Source organism: Chiroxiphia lanceolata, chromosome 2 (assembly GCF_009829145.1).
Source record: "Chiroxiphia lanceolata isolate bChiLan1 chromosome 2, bChiLan1.pri, whole genome shotgun sequence".
NCBI classification, from domain to species: Eukaryota; Metazoa; Chordata; class Aves; order Passeriformes; family Pipridae; genus Chiroxiphia; species Chiroxiphia lanceolata.
The window spans coordinates 71,858,022-71,874,402 of record NC_045638.1 but is presented as its reverse complement, the minus strand read 5'-3'; the positions used below and the strand labels follow the sequence as shown (position 1 = coordinate 71,874,402).

The 16,381-nt window shown below is 39.7% G+C and overlaps 1 protein-coding gene across 1 annotated transcript in view; it reads right to left on the bottom strand.

Moving 5' to 3' along the window:
- The window catches only part of FLT1 (fms related receptor tyrosine kinase 1), a 111,396-nt gene that overhangs the window by 72,857 nt on the left and 22,158 nt on the right, over positions 1-16,381 (bottom strand). The window contains exons 4-8 of the mRNA XM_032681035.1: positions 13,336-13,460; positions 5,552-5,714; positions 5,330-5,466; positions 3,615-3,789; positions 1,581-1,698 (exon numbers count right to left, since the gene is read on the bottom strand). Coding sequence (XP_032536926.1) covers positions 1,581-1,698; positions 3,615-3,789; positions 5,330-5,466; positions 5,552-5,714; positions 13,336-13,460 — 718 coding nt within the window. The remainder of the gene's footprint in view (positions 1-1,580; positions 1,699-3,614; positions 3,790-5,329; positions 5,467-5,551; positions 5,715-13,335; positions 13,461-16,381) is intronic.

The window sequence follows — 16,381 nt, the reverse complement described above, 5'->3', positions numbered from 1 at the left end:
GCATCATCCCCGCAGTGACCATTTTTTTATGACCTCAGAATACATCCTGGGACAAAGGATTACAGTAGCCTAAGCACAGCTGTGATTTTAGGAAGAGGAAGAGTAAGTAGATTAGATAAGCACTTAAGAATCAGATATCCTGCTATCAAGTGAATGTTTTCAAAGATAACAGAAAATCAACATAGAAAGTACTAACTGTTGCTTACACACAGATTCCTGAAGCACAACATTTTTCTTCAAAGTCTCAAATACATTGTAAACTACATTTTAATAAGTTGCAAGAAGATTAACATGATGTTAGTAGAAGGGTGCAACAGAGATTCACTATGATGATGGACTTGATCAAAATGATTCACAGGTTTTAATAAGTATTTACAGAAAACTCTTACTATTATTGAAGGAACACTAAAAATTTGTTCAAAGGGCTATGGATTTAGGCATTTCACTGTATCTGTATTTTACAGAACCACAGAATAGTTACAGCTGAAAGAGCTTTTGTCGAGTCCAATCCCCTGTACAAAGCAAGGTCAGAAGGTTGCCCAAGACCATTTTTGGTATGGTTTTGGATATCTCCAAGGATAGAGACTCCACAGCCACTCTGGATTACTTGTTCTAATGTTTGACCAACCTCACAGTGAGAAATAAATGAAAAATTTTAAAATTCTTTTTTAAATGTTTGGAGATTTTTTTATTTCAGGAGTTTTGGATCTATATGTCAATGGTCAATATAGTCAATAAGCCCAACCATTAGAGAAACAGAATGCGCCATATAAATGGCTAGCATCAGTGCCACATTCACCCCTTAATTTTCCATATGGAGCCATAAATGTAAGGGGTTTGTAAAATGGAACAATATTTTTGGAGCAAAAGTGATTCCTGGCTGTGAGTAACATGAACTCTCACTGTTCATGTATGTGTGGTTTGTTTTCTTAATCAGTCCTGTCATTTTGTTGAAGTGCAATGAATTGAACAGAGTTACTGGTGTTTAAAACGATTTAAACAAAAAACCACTTCAGATCATGAATAGATAACATTGTTTTATATAAAAATAGTTTGGATTATACAAAAACCGTTCAAAAGATTTCTTAGCACAGTATACATGAGATAAAGTGAGTGCCCCCGTCACTAAAGTAGATCTACAACCTGCAGATCACAACATAATAGCACCAACTCCCTTTTTTTTTTTAACTAATAGTGCATGTCTGTATGACTCAAGTCAAACAGCTATTTTAATGAAAACCTTCTTTTCTTTCTCTTACTGTCTGAAAATCAAGTTCAGGTCTCATATCTAAGTCTGAGAGAAGCTGAATGAGACACTTCAGTCAAGGCTGCTAGAGATGTCCATTGATTTCAAGAGGAGACATATTCAACACATTTGAGGATCTCAGCTTTCCAGATCTCCTTTTTTGCGCTTGCAAAATGGAAATAATGTTCTCGTAAATTGTTAGAACCCTGGGCAACTCTGAAACTTCCAATGAAACTTTTGAACTGTATTGCCTCCAGTTTGTTGTCATTTCAAGGGGTCCTATTCAACTAAGAAGAGGTTCAAGATGCATATTTGAAAGCAACTGTTGTCCTACCATATAACCTCTGGAGAGGGAAATGCCTTCACTTTCACTGACAAGCGATAGGATTTTCTTCCAGCTACAGCCTCCAGCGCAGTTTTTCTTCGACGTTTCAAATTAATGAACATTTTATCTTAAACAAAATAAAAAAGCGCACTGTATTACTGATTTTTATTCCTGCAAAAAGAGTTGCTCTACTAAAAAGAATAGGAATCCAAATAAAAATTATCGTTAATAATTTTGATGTTCCCACATGGTAACAACAAGAATAGAGCCTAACCTCCTAGAGATCTGTAAAATAGAAAAGAATACCACAAATATACAAGAAACTGAGATACAGTTCCCAGGGCATGAATCTGCTTGGAGAAGATATGGTCTAGCCAAATTCATATTGTGCTTCATCCAGAAAAAAAATGCGTAAGACATTAAGTGGTTCTTGGTATGTGGGAAGCTGAACTAGATGATCAGATGACCTTTCTACTTCTACAGGCAAAGAATCAATTAATGTTGCAAAAGAAAATATTCTGCCAAAGAGGATTTAAGGGACCTTCAGAGAAATAGCAAAGGAAAAAGTAAGAAACTTTCTGTATCATTGGCAAACAGCTGTTTTATTAAACAAACAAATCTTTGTCACTTCACAGAACAATCTGAACCTGCTGGAATTTGCTCTCTTTCAGTTGTTCTGCCCCATATCTCCAACTCTCTGGCAACCTGATGGCTTTTACCAGAGTCAATAGAACACAAAATTCACACAATACATTGGAAAATATCTTTTCCTCCCCTGCCAACTTGTGCAAAATAAAAGATTCAAAAATGAAAAACTGTTTGAATGTCCCTTTGATAGTACCTATCAAATTTACAATGCAATATTTACTCATATTATGAATTGCATAAGGATGCGGGATATCTATTAAACAAGTGCAATATTTATTCACACTTGCTATGTACATTGAAAATAACATGCAGAAGACAAATAAGTAGTTTAATTACATAAGTCATGTTATAAAGATACAACCCTGATTCTGCAAGCCTTTATTCACAGAGGCTCTTTCTAATATAGGTATCCCATAGATGGGGCTGCTTATGTGAATAAGAGTTTACAGGCTGACTTTGACAGTTCCAGTTTCTCTAACTTTAATTTTAATCTAAAACTCAGTTTCTGACTGCTTCAGTTAATTGTTTAAGAATATAGTAAGTAGGTATCATGATTCAACCTATGCTCCCAGAGCTGAAATAGAGAGAATGGACTGAAATACTCTCTAAGAATATCAACACAGGGTGCTTAGTCCACACTTCCACGTGAGAGAGAAAAGATACACCACTGAAAACATGAACAAATTGATTGTAGAGGACACCCATCAGCCACTTGGTCTATAGCACCAATGGTTCCCCAAAGATCCTGCATAGTCCTACTTGTAACAAGATGCCACAAAGAAGGTAGCTTCTCCTAGAGTCCCAATGCACAAAAGCCCTAATTCACATACTTTTGAAATAACGCCAGAAATTGGCAGACTTCACAGAAGGCCCAGGCAGACCACGGGGAACTCGTTTAAGGCTCCCACTGTGAAACCATATTAATGATTTGCAGTATCTTGTCCTTGCTTAATTTTTTGAATAATGTACAAGCTCCCTGCTCCATGCAGAGCTAGGGTATCTATATCTTCTTAATTTTTCAGAAACAGCAAAGCATAAAGTACCATACAAGATTCTTCTATTTAAATTCAGCTTGTACTTTTTTTCCCCCAAAAACTATAGTTTCACTGACTGCATCTGCTAGAACTGACTGAAGACAGCGTCATCACAGTATTTAGCAGACAAAATGGATCAAGTGGAACATTAACACGTCTACTGGCAACAGTACGAAACAGTCATGGAAGAAATGGCACATGGTCTCCCTCCTGGGTACCCTTCCTCCCTTGTTTTCTTTTTTCTACCTATGATGAATATGCTACAAATTCACTTCCACTTTCTGTCAAGATGTAAAGCTATCATATGACTGACCTTGGTGTATGATCATTCTGCATTCTATAAATCTGCAACACTTCTTACCATAAACAATGACTGTTGTGTTAACTGCTTTGATCGAGGGCCCGCTCTTCACATGGCAGGTGTACTGCCCTTTATCAATATCACGCACTTTGTCAACAACAAGGATGCTGTAAAAAATATTAGCCTCTGTATTCTTCTGGTCAATTCGCTGCATTACGGAACCTCTTCTCCTTGTCTGTAAAAGCAAAAAAATGAAAACCAGAAAGCTTAACCAAGCCAATTTTCATGATTATTAGGATTTTTATTTTACTGTACTGCCACCATAAGTGAATAAAAAAACCCAGATCCCTCTGTACAGCATGGACAGGTAATAAAAAGATGCTTAACATTTCCAGGGGGTCAACAATAAAAAATATATGCAACATTATATGGCAATTCATCCCTGTCTTCACCAAAGTTGTAATAGCATCCAAAGCAGTACTTTCCAGAGGAAGATCATCCCTTCTGTACAGCCTGCCATACCAACATGCCCCACTCCCCATTACATTGTCCAGCCTTGCTCCTAAAAATCCCTGAAACCGCGATATGAAGAGCAGCACCTGGTTTGGTGCCTGGATTCAGTGCCATAGGCAGCAGACACATAGAAGAAGAGAACAATAACACAAGAAAGGGAGAATTCTGGAAATGCTACAGATGGAAAATGGACTAGATTTGGCAAGGGAATAGCAGGGTGGAACTGAAGATAATGAAAGTCTGAGGAGTTATTTCCTGCAACTCCCCCTGAACCTTTGGCCTCGAAGTTTATTTAACCCAGGACATTGTTGGTGGCTTATAAACACTGAGTACCCTTAAGTTACCATAAAAATAAAAACAAAGCAGAATTTCACAAGTGTGGTGCCCAGCTGGGGTTTGGTAAGGCAGCAATCAGCAATATAATATATTTGGAGTAATTCTTGTTGCTAAGTTGTTTACTTCTGGGGTGAAAAAATGCTAGGGAAAATGGCTACAGTATATAATAAATAATTACATTAATTTTTCCTATGTAATGCAATCATAATTTCAGCTTGTAATTAGACACAATGAGTGACATAATAAATGATCTTGACTTGAATCATCAGCATAAATCAAACTGACATGAAAGGAATGGGAGTTGTAAATCTTAAGCTAATGTCAAATTTCTTATCAGCTTTACAAGGACTCCCTGGCAGTTATTCTGTAAGTGACAAATATTTATGAGGATGCTCCCAACATGAGGGGTGGAGAAACACATTCAAGATCATTCCTGTAGTTGTCAAAACAAGAGGACCGTGCATGTGACACTTGACAAATGAGATTTTGGCTAGCTAAATCATAATATCTTTTCTAAACATGCTCAGGTTGGGTGCCTGATTGTCTGCCAGTCTTTGAAATGAATGAGTTGAGAAAGCTAGCTTCACTGAAAACTTTTTTGTCACAAGAATATGTCCCTGCCTGGAACTGGGTGATAAATTTTTATTATTTCATCAAGTCGAAAAGAAACTCCCAGACATGAAACAATTCTAGTGTTCGTTTGTGATTATGCAATATAACCAAAGTACATTGTGTAAACATGTTTACTTATTCAATTAAGCACCAGAAATAAAAAAAGGAACCTTAAGAGAGACACGTCAGCAAGGGTCAAAATGATGGAATGCAAACCACGGTAAGCATTCCAAAGAAGAATTCCTCCCAGGATGATAGATGCAGCATGATCTGTGGGAAACTTCTGGTTTCTTTATTTCAGTCACAGTGCTCACCTCCCCAGGATAAGTCCATGTCATCTGCACTCTGGTGTTCCAGGCTGCAGTGACAGTGCAGTTAAGTGCTAGGCTGTCTCCCTTCAGCATCTTGACAAGACGTGGGGTGCTTAACTGAACATCGAAAATTGTGTTGGCTGCATGTGACAAAGAGAGAAAAATTAGTAATGTCAGCAGGGAAGAGTGCTTTCTGAAAGACAGGGAATGACGAACGCTACATACTTTCTCGATGTGTTAGGTATTTTGTGCTATATGTGTGTCCATCGATGGTTGTCTCACAGCTCAGGAGCCCTATGAATTTGTAGGTTGCTTTAGGTATTCTGAAGCCTTTCATGCTGTCCCAGATTATTGTCTTGCCATCAGGAATTAGAGTTTCTCGTGGAATCTGGAAGTGTCAAACACACATCATAAAAACAACTCCTCCTCATGCTTACTCTCTAATCAAAGTATCCTAATAAAAAGGAATGAGTAAAAAAGCACCCTAAAAAATGCCAATCAAAGCAGAAAGGATGACATTTAATGATGCAGGTTTTTCAAGTCACATTTTCATCACAAAATAAAGGAAAAATCTGGGTGAAGAATGTGAATGTTGTATTTGTTTCCAAGATTTCATTATTTATAACAGGATGTAATTTACGACACAATAGATTGACACTATCATTAACTTCAGCACTTGGGCTGCTGGTCTGTTGGCTCCTGATTGGCAGCTAAAGCGCTCATATTTGCAATTAAGTATCCTGGTTTCACCACAGAGACACAAATACCCATTTTTCAACGGGGGTGACAAATGGACTTAGTTTGCTGTCTTTTCATGGCTTTAACAAATTATCGCCAGAATTCAATTTGATGCATCTCTCATTTATGTTGTCCAAACAACGTAAAAAATAAAAATAAAGTATTGCCATGTGGGATCAAGTATTCACTTTATCAGCAGTACAAGTTATATTTTACATTAAAATCCTTTGTGCTTTAAGTCCCATATTAATAAGGTATAAAGAAAACCCTGAAAAGGCAAAGCATGACATAGGAATTGAAGGTCAGACAAAATCTCATGCTTTTTTGTTATATGTTATTGATGGAATAAATGCCCCCATTTGGGTAACACAGAGGTCAGCCATGGGTACAAAGTCTGGATGTGACTCTACTCTGATAATACTTGCTTTTATGGTAAAAAGAAGATATTTTTAAAGATGGCACGGAGCAGAATTTAAGTGAATTGGGGCCCTAAGCAAAGATCCCTGGATCAACTAAGCACCCATCACTTCTCACTTCTCACTGTGCACATAATGACCCTTCATCTCTTTCTTCCCCTTTATTTGAACAGAGGACTTATGTGTTGGCCACCCCTCTCCTTCCTCCAGCCAAAGCCAGCATGGATGGCTGTCGGAGGCTGGGGGAAGCACAGCTGTCCAGCTCCTTCCTGTGTGGTACAGCTTCTCTCCAAAATGTGGTATCCTTGATGCTGCCTGCTCAGTGTATGCAGAAAGCTACCCTTGAGATCACATTCACTGATCTCATGCCATTTCTTCCAAAAGAAATAAATGCATGATGAATCAAATAAACAATAAATAGAGAGCACAAAATGCTCTGGTAGAATTCCTTATCTTTACAACAGCTGATAAGGTGCTATAATAAGCACACAAATCGTGGGGGAAGTGTGCGTTACACCCCACCCCCCCCAAAGTAAAGTCCATTATATTACAGACTGCTAGCTGCCATTCAACAATATCTTGGCTTTTAAGAGCTCTGTTGCCATTCCTGTTCTAAATGAAACAAAACAAGGTACTAGGACAAGTCCCTTTCAGAGGGTGGAAATACCAGGACTTTTTCTCAGATCAGAACATGGTGGCTGGGTGCTCACCCTCAGAGCCCTTCACAGCTCTACCCTCTCTCTTTACTTGCCTCAGTTTCTTACCCAGCTCTCCTCTACACTGTTCTCCTCTGCCAACCCTACTGGTTCAGATGTCCTGTGTTCCACTCTCAGAGAATGAGAGTTGCTTTGCTCTTCCATAAACCAGCTTCCAGGCCGTCAACTAGAAACATGGCATCATCACCATGCTGATCACTGCATGGATGGTAAAGGACAGAGGATCCCAGAATCACACAATAATTCAGGTAGGAAGGGACCTCTAGAGATCATCTGGTCCTGCACCTGTGCAGAGCAGGGCCCATGTAGTTCAGGGCCTTGTTAAAAACTTGGCCATTTGGTCATCACAAAGAGATGTAGAAAACCTATGAAGTGTTGGAACGATGAGGTTTCCACTGAAGTAGCAGAGGACAAATTCAGCTGCAATAATAGCTTACAGATGGGTACCAGCAGCGAATCAGAGCTATTCAAAGAATCAGTTTGCTGTGACGGCTGCAGTAAACATGGAATTTATTGTCTACATACTTATCTGCATGAACCACATCACCGTGGCTGCCAGTGCAGTCCTGGCCTTTTACTTTCTTTGTTTCAAACTAAACTTCAGTTTCTTTTGGTATAGGCTGTGCCTCCTTCTTTGCCCAGCACCAACCACTAAATCTTTTTGCTACCTAGTAGCACTAACACAGTACTACTGTAGTGGGTTGGCTTTTGGGTTTTTTAGGCCTTCCTTAGCAATGGGGGTCAGAAATCTAAGGAAGTATTCCATATCATCCCCTTCTGTAACACAACATATAAATAGGGCGTAGATAAGAGCTCGCTCTCTTCTCTCTTCCAGTGGTTGAAGGCGACAGGTCTCTCCGCAGACGGTCTTGTATAGGCCAGGGCCTGCCTGCTTGGACCTACTGTTATCTCTGGTCCCTCCAGAAGGTGTGGAGAGTTGGCTGGTACCCCTCACAGTTCTGCTGTTGCGTTCAGGGGAGTATTAAATTTGTTTTTTGCATTTATTTGCTAGCTTTCTATTAACAGGATATATTCGAAGGATATTTGGGGTTTTTTAGGTTTTTTAATCCCTTTTTCCCCCTCCCTTTTCCCTTTTTTTTTCCCTCAGGAGTTCCCTACCATGTGTACAATATATTCAAATTGTATATATAATTGTAAATATATGTAAATATATTTTTTTATATAATTTGATTGGTTTTGATTTCTCTCAGTTTCTATAGGTTTTTTTTCCCTTTGCCTAAAGGGAGAGGGAAGGAAAAGGCTTTCACTGAGCTTTGGAGATTTGATGGGAAGCCAGCTCGAAACTTGCTCAACTACCACACAGGTTTGGGTACATACATACGGGCAAGAGTGCATAGACAAGATGTGGTTCCCCACATTTCCAAAGGTAGATTTTACTGGAAAGAGCTAGCTGAAAGCTTAGTAAAAGTGTACATTAGAGTTTTGAATCCCTATCCTTTCTTTCATGCTTCCCTTCCCGTCAATTTGGGAAGCATGAGGTGGCATTATTAACAATTCAGACCACATGACTTGCAACATCCCTGGGTTTTTTTCCTCTTTTTATTATTTATGCTGAAGCTTATTTACCTCTCTTCCCATGAATGGCATTGTTGACTTTATGACAGACAATCCAGAAGGAGAATAAACAGAGGGATCAAACCATTGTACCAAAAGGTGATGCTTTCTTCATTTAGCAAGATTAAAGCAAATTAAGAGGTAAGAGAAGTACATACCTTACTTGCAGTAAGGATTATCTTATTTTAGGGATCTTAAATGAGGCAGCCAGAGTTGTATTGATAGGAATGATGGTTTGAGAGGCTCTGGATATCAAGGTATTAAGTATTAGATCAAAACTATCAATTGATTTCACAGTCTTCATATGATGAGGAAGAGAAACAGACAGTAGTTGTTGCAGGTAAAGGTTATAACAGGACCTGAAGGCTGAATTTGAAATAGGAATTAAAAGCTCCATCCCCAATTCCCAATCTGTGTTATTAGCTTCTTGAATTTTGAAGATCTTCCTCCTATGTTGTATATGGTTGCCATGCTGTAAAATACAACTTTTACAGATGTTCAGCCTGGAAGTGAGAACAACACAGTATCTCGAAAGAGCTGACTAAGGTAAAGATGGAAAAAAAATCATTTGAGTGTTGAAGATGGATAATAAACCTTTCCCACATCAGTCCACTAAAAATAAGAAGTAGCACTGTACAGGAAAAAAATGCTGGAGGCAGTGCTCATACACCTGTAGTGAGTCCTTCCAGAAGAGAGAGATTGCAAAAAAAATATTTCATATTTTTACTTCCTGACCATATAGAATGCAGAACCTAATGACTCTAATGGTGGGATTTTCTTTCCAGCTCCAGAGGACTGCATTACATGGGAAGAATTCAGAGATGCTGCTTGCCACTGTAGCAAGAAAATTTGTGTGGTCAAAGCTCAGTTGGAGTTCAAGCTTGTCAGAAATGTGGAGGACAATAAAAAGAGATTTTTTCAACTATATTAATGGCAAAAGGCAGTATAGAAATATCACTGGGCCTTTACAGGATGAGGATTATCATCTCACAAACAGAGACAGAGACATGGCAGAGGTGTTCAACACTTTCTTTGCCTCTGTCTTCAACATGGGTGACAGACCAAGGGGATCTCAGTGCCCTGAGCTGGACGACCAAGACTGTGAGAATGATCAGCTCCCAGATGACCCTGAAATTGCGAGGGATCTGCTGCTCCAGCTGGATCCCCACAAGTCTATGCAGCCTGATGGGACTCATCCCAACTGGCTGATGTCATTGGAAAGCCTCTCTCGGTGATTTCCGAGTAGTCTTGGGAATCCAGAAAGGTCCCAGCTGAGTGGAAGCTAGTAAACATTGTCCCAACTTTCCAGAAGAGCAAGAAGGAGGACCAAGGAAACTAGAGGCCTGTCAGTCTCACTTCAGTGCCTGGAAAGAGCTAGCTGAAAGCTTAGTAAAAGTGTACATTAGAGTTTTGAATGCCTATCTTTTCTTTCATGCTTATGGAGAAGCATGTTATGCTTCTATGTTATGGAGAAGATTATTCTGGGAGGTGTTGAAAAACACCTGAAGGACATCATCATCACTGGTCACAGCCAGCACAGCTTCATGAGAAGAAAGTCCTGCTTATCAAACCTGATTTCCTCCTATGACAAGGTAACCCTCATAGTTGATCAAGGAAAGTCAGTTGATTTAATCTTTCTGGATTTCAGTAAAGCTTTCAATACTGTCTCTCACAGGATCCTTCTGGACAAGATATCCAGCACACAGCTGCATAAATACATCATGTGATGGGTGAACAATTAGCTCACACATCGAGCACAAGGTAATAGCGGATGGTGGGGTAACATCAGACTGACAATCTGTCACTAGTGCCCATCTTGAGCCCTGTGCTCTTTCACACCTTCATAAATTACTTGGATGCAGGACTGGAAGGGATACTAAGCAAGTTTGCAGATGACACAAAACTGGGAGGAGCTGTTGACTCCTTCAGAGGCAGGGAGGCCGCAGCTAAGAAGACAACTGGGCAATCACCATCTGTATGAAGTTCAACAAGGGGAAGTGCCAGATCCTGGGATGGGGCAACCCTGGATACTCATACAGACTGGGGAATGAGATACTGGAAAGCAGTGTCATGGAAAGGGACCTAGGGGTCCTGGTCGACGGCAAGTTGAATATGAGTCAGCAGTGCCCTGACAGCCAGGAGGGCCAACCGTGTCCTGGGGGGCATGAGACAAAGCATCACCAGCCGGTCAAGGAAGGGGATTGTCCCACTCTGCTCCGCACTGGAGCGGCCTCACCTTGAATATTGTGTGCAGTTTTTGAAGCCACAATATAGAAAAGATATTAAGCTACTAGAGAGTGTCCAAATGAAGATGGTGAAGTGCCTTGAGGGGAAGCTGTATGAGGACCAGCTGAGGTCACTTGGTCTGTTCAACCTAGAGAAAAGGAGACTGAGGGGAGACCTCATTGCAGTCTGCAACTTCCTTGTGAGGGGAAGAGGAGGGGCAGGCACTGATCTCTTCTCCGTGGTGACCAGTGACAGAACCCAAGGAAATGACCTGAAGTTGTGTCAGGGGAGGTTTAGGTTGAATATTAGAAAAAGGTTCTTGCCACAGAGGATGATTGGGCACTGGAACAGCCTCCACAGGGAAGTGTTCACAGAACCAAGTGACAGCTCAAGAAGAATTTAGACAATATTCTCAGGCACATGGTGTCACTTTTGCAGATGACCCTGTGCAGGGCTAAGGATTGGACTTGATGATCCTTGTGGGTCCCTTCCAACTCAGCATATTCTGTGATTTGGTGATTCTGGGGACACCGACTTCTTCCTTTATTATTGATGGAAAACATAAAATAGTTCTTGCCATTTCTCCAGGAGTAGTATGCCTGCAGCTGTGAAATGCATTTAACACGTCTCTTAATCACTATGGGAGCACAGCCTTGCTGGAATCTTCATATAAGGGTGTCACAGATGATAAATAAAGTAAGATATGATGTAATGCACTGTAGCGTACAGGCTTCAGGAAATTCTGGGATTAATTATGGAACACATTTTTGTTTTCCTGGAATGCAAAACATGTAAGCAACCAATCCTTTCTTTCAAGACTTGGCTCCGCCTTCTCTTTCTCCTTCTGAGAGTATTACATCTGTTTTCGATGGTGTAAAGATGTATGCTTTACACCACAATGCCAAGCAAAAGGCAAGGTGATATTAAAAAAAGAGTAGCTATGTCTCAATCTTCTCCGAATAAGGAAAAATATTTTTTTAGTATTGTTTAATAGAAGGGAAACCTGTCAGGAATTTTCTTAGTTAGAAATTTAATATGCTGACATTTCAGATGCAACACTACAGTGCCCAAATAAGTTCCCACTTTACAACATTTCCTCTATGGAAAGCTAAGCCTCATTTACTTTTGATTCAATAGCCACAGTCTTGTGCATCTTCTTGCACGATAACTGTGTGCCTGTGTGTGTGTGTGTGTGTGTGTGTGTGTGTGTGTGTGTGTGTGTGTGTGTGTATACATAGACACACATAGGGTAATATCCTGGGTCAGGTCACTTTCTTTTCTTTACATTTTCCTTTCTTTCATGGGATTTAATATGTGAAAACCAAGAAGAAAAATCAGTATCTATATTAGTAAAGTAGCACTGTGTAGAATTTTTAAACCTCCAGTCATGACAAAACACAGAATCAAATCTATGGCTGGTGTAAAACTCTGCAGTCGAGAGGAAACAAAAGACTTGTATTGAACTAGATAAGCATCTTATGGTGGTATTGTTAGGCAATTGCATATTATTTCATAAATTTCATTTCTCTTCCTTTTAACAGTGTCAACTTTCATGCCACCAAGTACAGAACTCCTTTTATTTAGAAACAAAACATCACAGGCACCTCCACCTAATTTTTAAGTAAAAAACTCTGGAACTTTAAAAAATGCCCCATTCTCTGTCTTGATACCAGGTACTTTACTACATACATATAGTTCACTTAGTTGTCCATGTAACCCTAAAGGCACCTAGGAAATAAATATTTTTCCCAAAACACGAAAATGTCCATTTTTTTTCTAAAATTAGTCCCACCACATTGAACTCTGCTGTTCCCCTGCAAAATTTCCCCATAAAGAGAAGCCATCTCTTTATGTGTAAAAGGAAGCAGCAAAGGCGCTGGTGGGAGTGAGGTAGGGCAAAGGCTTGCAAAGATCCTTGTCCAGCCCCACCAAGTCTCCAGGGACTGCACTTACTGGCTATTCCAGAGGACAGAAGAGGAAAAGGGAGGAAGGTCAGAGGAAGAGGTAGGAGGAAATCTTTTCTCCTAACAAGAAATTCCCTTCTGGGCTTAAGAAACCTTTGTCAGTGAGGATTTCATAAAGTAGTATGCAAAGTTTAAGTTTCTTCAGAAAATTGTCACTCAGTGTAGGAGATTTGATGAAGCCCTTCTGTGAGATACAAAACAAAGCCTCCAGGGTTGAAATATTTCTGCACACACTGACACCAAGAAATGTGGCATAAGAAACACTAAGTTGTTAAAATATTTCAAAAACCTTACAATAGCTGTAAACAAACAAACAAGCAAACAAAAAGCATCATCTATATTTACACTTTCAGAGCATGCTTGGATCAAGGTACCTTTTTTAAAGTAACAGCAATGTTTGGTGCTGTAACTCTGCATGGGACGATCATTTCTCTTCCCACAGTCATGTGTATTATTTTAGGTATATCACTGTGCATCTCTACAAATGGATTGCTTGTATCTGCAGGAGAAGGAAAAAAAACGGGTTAATATCTGAAACTTTAAGACAGTGCATGGAAATTGTAACAGTGCACACAGCCTTGAAAGAACAGACTAACCCTGTCAATAACAAAAGCTAAACTAAGTCCTGAAATCCATATCTTCTGTTTATTTTGTCTAAACATGTTCAGCAAATTATTATTATTAAATATTTGAAAATATTATATTTATAAATATTTATAAAAATAAGTATTTATCATTCAATATCAATAGCAGTATCTTGAGATCTCCTTTAAATTTCCAGAGAGTTGAAGTCCATTTTTCCCCTTTACAGCAACATCCCTACTGCTATGGGCCTAATTCATGGCAGTTCTATTTATTATCACCAGGAAAAGTAACTATATGAGAAGTGAGCTGAAATTCTCTTATCAGGAAACCTCTACGAAGTACATATTCCTGCTGTCTGCAAGGAAATTTATAGGAAAAATTCATGTTGGCTGCACTAGGTAAAAATCTACTGTGATAATCCAGCCATATTTTCAACTCTGAGAATACAGACTACCAAGAGTTAATTCTTCTCCTCCTTCCCACTATCACAATAGCTATGTGTCTCTTTTTTAAGTGACAAGGCAAATGAAAATGCCAGGAAAACATTAATTCCTCTTGACTCAATAACTAAAGCTTGGCAGAGTAATTTACCGTCCCTTGAACAATCCCTTTAACAAAGGGCATTGTCATAAATAGCTTGCTCTGGGAACAAGGAACATAGCTGCTGCTATTGTTTGGACCACTTAACAAAGAGGGGCTCAAGCTACAGTCTCTAGCTCCAAATCTTCTTTGCAGGTGTTCAGATCTGAAGGTTCAGTTTGACTCATATCGCAGCTAGACTACCTCCAAATTCACATAAGGTTTGTTTTTTAACTCCTAAAAAAGTGGAACATTCAGATCTTAATTCCATGCTTATCTACAGCTCTGATGTTTTTTCAGCCAAATCCCATTATTTTCACTCAGTCAAAAATCTTACAAATAACAATGGAAATCTTATTTGGATAAGAAATTAGTAAAGCTAGCAAGAACCAATCCCTTATAAATCCTCAAATTGTAATACTTATTCAAGTGTTCTGACCCCAGACTTCTGCATGTTGACCTATGTTCACTCAAGTACTTCTTCAAATACATTAGTTTTGCATCTCGTTCAAAAGTATGATATGCACTTCCTGGTGTCATCAAGCTGTTCTGCCCTTACAATCCTCTTTTCTTATTGTATGCAATAATACTTTTGTTTGAGACATCAAAGAGGAAGAGAAAAAAATTCTACTCTAGTTTATAGAGTATAAGGCAGAGTATCTCAAATGTAAAGAGGTTTAATGAAGCTGTTACACAAGCTTTCTGAAATGAAATCGACAAAGTATTATTTAATAGTAGGTATTAAATGTCCACTGAGACAGCAAAAGGAACTTATGACTAATAGAGGATGCATATGTAATAAAAAATGCCCTAAGGACTTGTTAGGCTGACATTTCCTCTGCAGTGCAATTCAAGGATAGACCAAGAATGAACCTGTTTGTAGCATGGGGAGAAGAACCTTTTTTGTTTCAGGGGCTGGAGCCACAGAAGAGGTCACCTGCCCCTTAATATCACCAGACAAACCAATTTACTACTCCCCAAAGTCTCATTTGTCTTTGTCACGAAATTAAGAGCTCCTGCTCAAAACCAGCAAGCTTTGCAAAGTAGCTTCCTGTATCATAACCTCCAGATCATTTTAAGTGTGAGGAAGAGCTGTTCTGCGGACTACAAGTGCTGTCTGCAGACAGAGTGTCACCACTGACTGATGCCAACATCGAGGCAGTGGGGGTTGTGCAGCTCAGACCTCACAGGATTCCTGCCCATCTGAAGACAGGGACAGGAAACAAGCATAAAACACCATGTTTGGTTTTTCTTTCTTCTTCTTCTTCTTCAATGGAAATTCATGTTTGTGCCTGGAGAAGTCAACGAAGTGCTCTGTAAAAGTCAGCTGAGCACCCTGGTTGCTCTAGGTAGGCTTTGAAGCTCAGTCCCAGCCTTTCTTGGTACACGCCCTGCAGTGGTACGCCAAGGCGTCTCCGTGCCCCAGCTATTCGCGTGCAGAGCTCCCACTGACATCACCGGGGACTTCCGCCATGGGCTGGAGGGCAATTGGTGGCCCCAAGTGCTCCAAATGTCTTCCTGCTTTTGATTAAAAGAAATACGCATCATGTTTCCTAGCACAGTTTTGTTTTCATAATGAGCGTGGAGGCTTTTCCTGATTCCCTTTCATTTTATTCTCCTTCCAACTTAGAGGCCATAAGGGGATACTCTCAGTGCCTCAAGATCAGAATCTGGTGTGGGGTCTACCAGCCTGTAACAGGCAAAGCTGAACACACAGCAGCACCAAGGAAGACTATGCCACATTGGCACAGTATGCCAACAACATGGAATCCTTCTGTCCCCAAGCAATAGCATTCCTTGCTTCTTTTTTCCTCTCTCCATCCCATTACAACCCCAGCTATTGCCACTAGTTTCTGCCACCTTTCCTCTCATTTTCTTCCTGAGGGGAGGTAAATGGCATCCTTCCTTGAACAGCTGGCTGGCAGCACACGTGGGATGACCTAACCTTCTGCCAGCAGTCTTTTGGGCCAGCTCCACTCACTTTTATGTTCAGAAAGCTCTAAACATAAAATGAACATTACAGACTGACCTATCTTGAAGACCACATCCAAGTTACATGTTCAGCTTCATTGGGATTTGGAATGGAAGATCTAAGAGAGTTGAACTTGGTTTTTGAATTATTGATTGGTTTTGTTGGTTTCACTTATTTTTCTTTAGAGCTGCCTGCAAGGGTACCAAAATGAAAGCTGGACAGCCAGAATATTTCCATATGTTAAAGGTTACTTTAAAATTCAGCTTAATGTATTTTTAAATTGT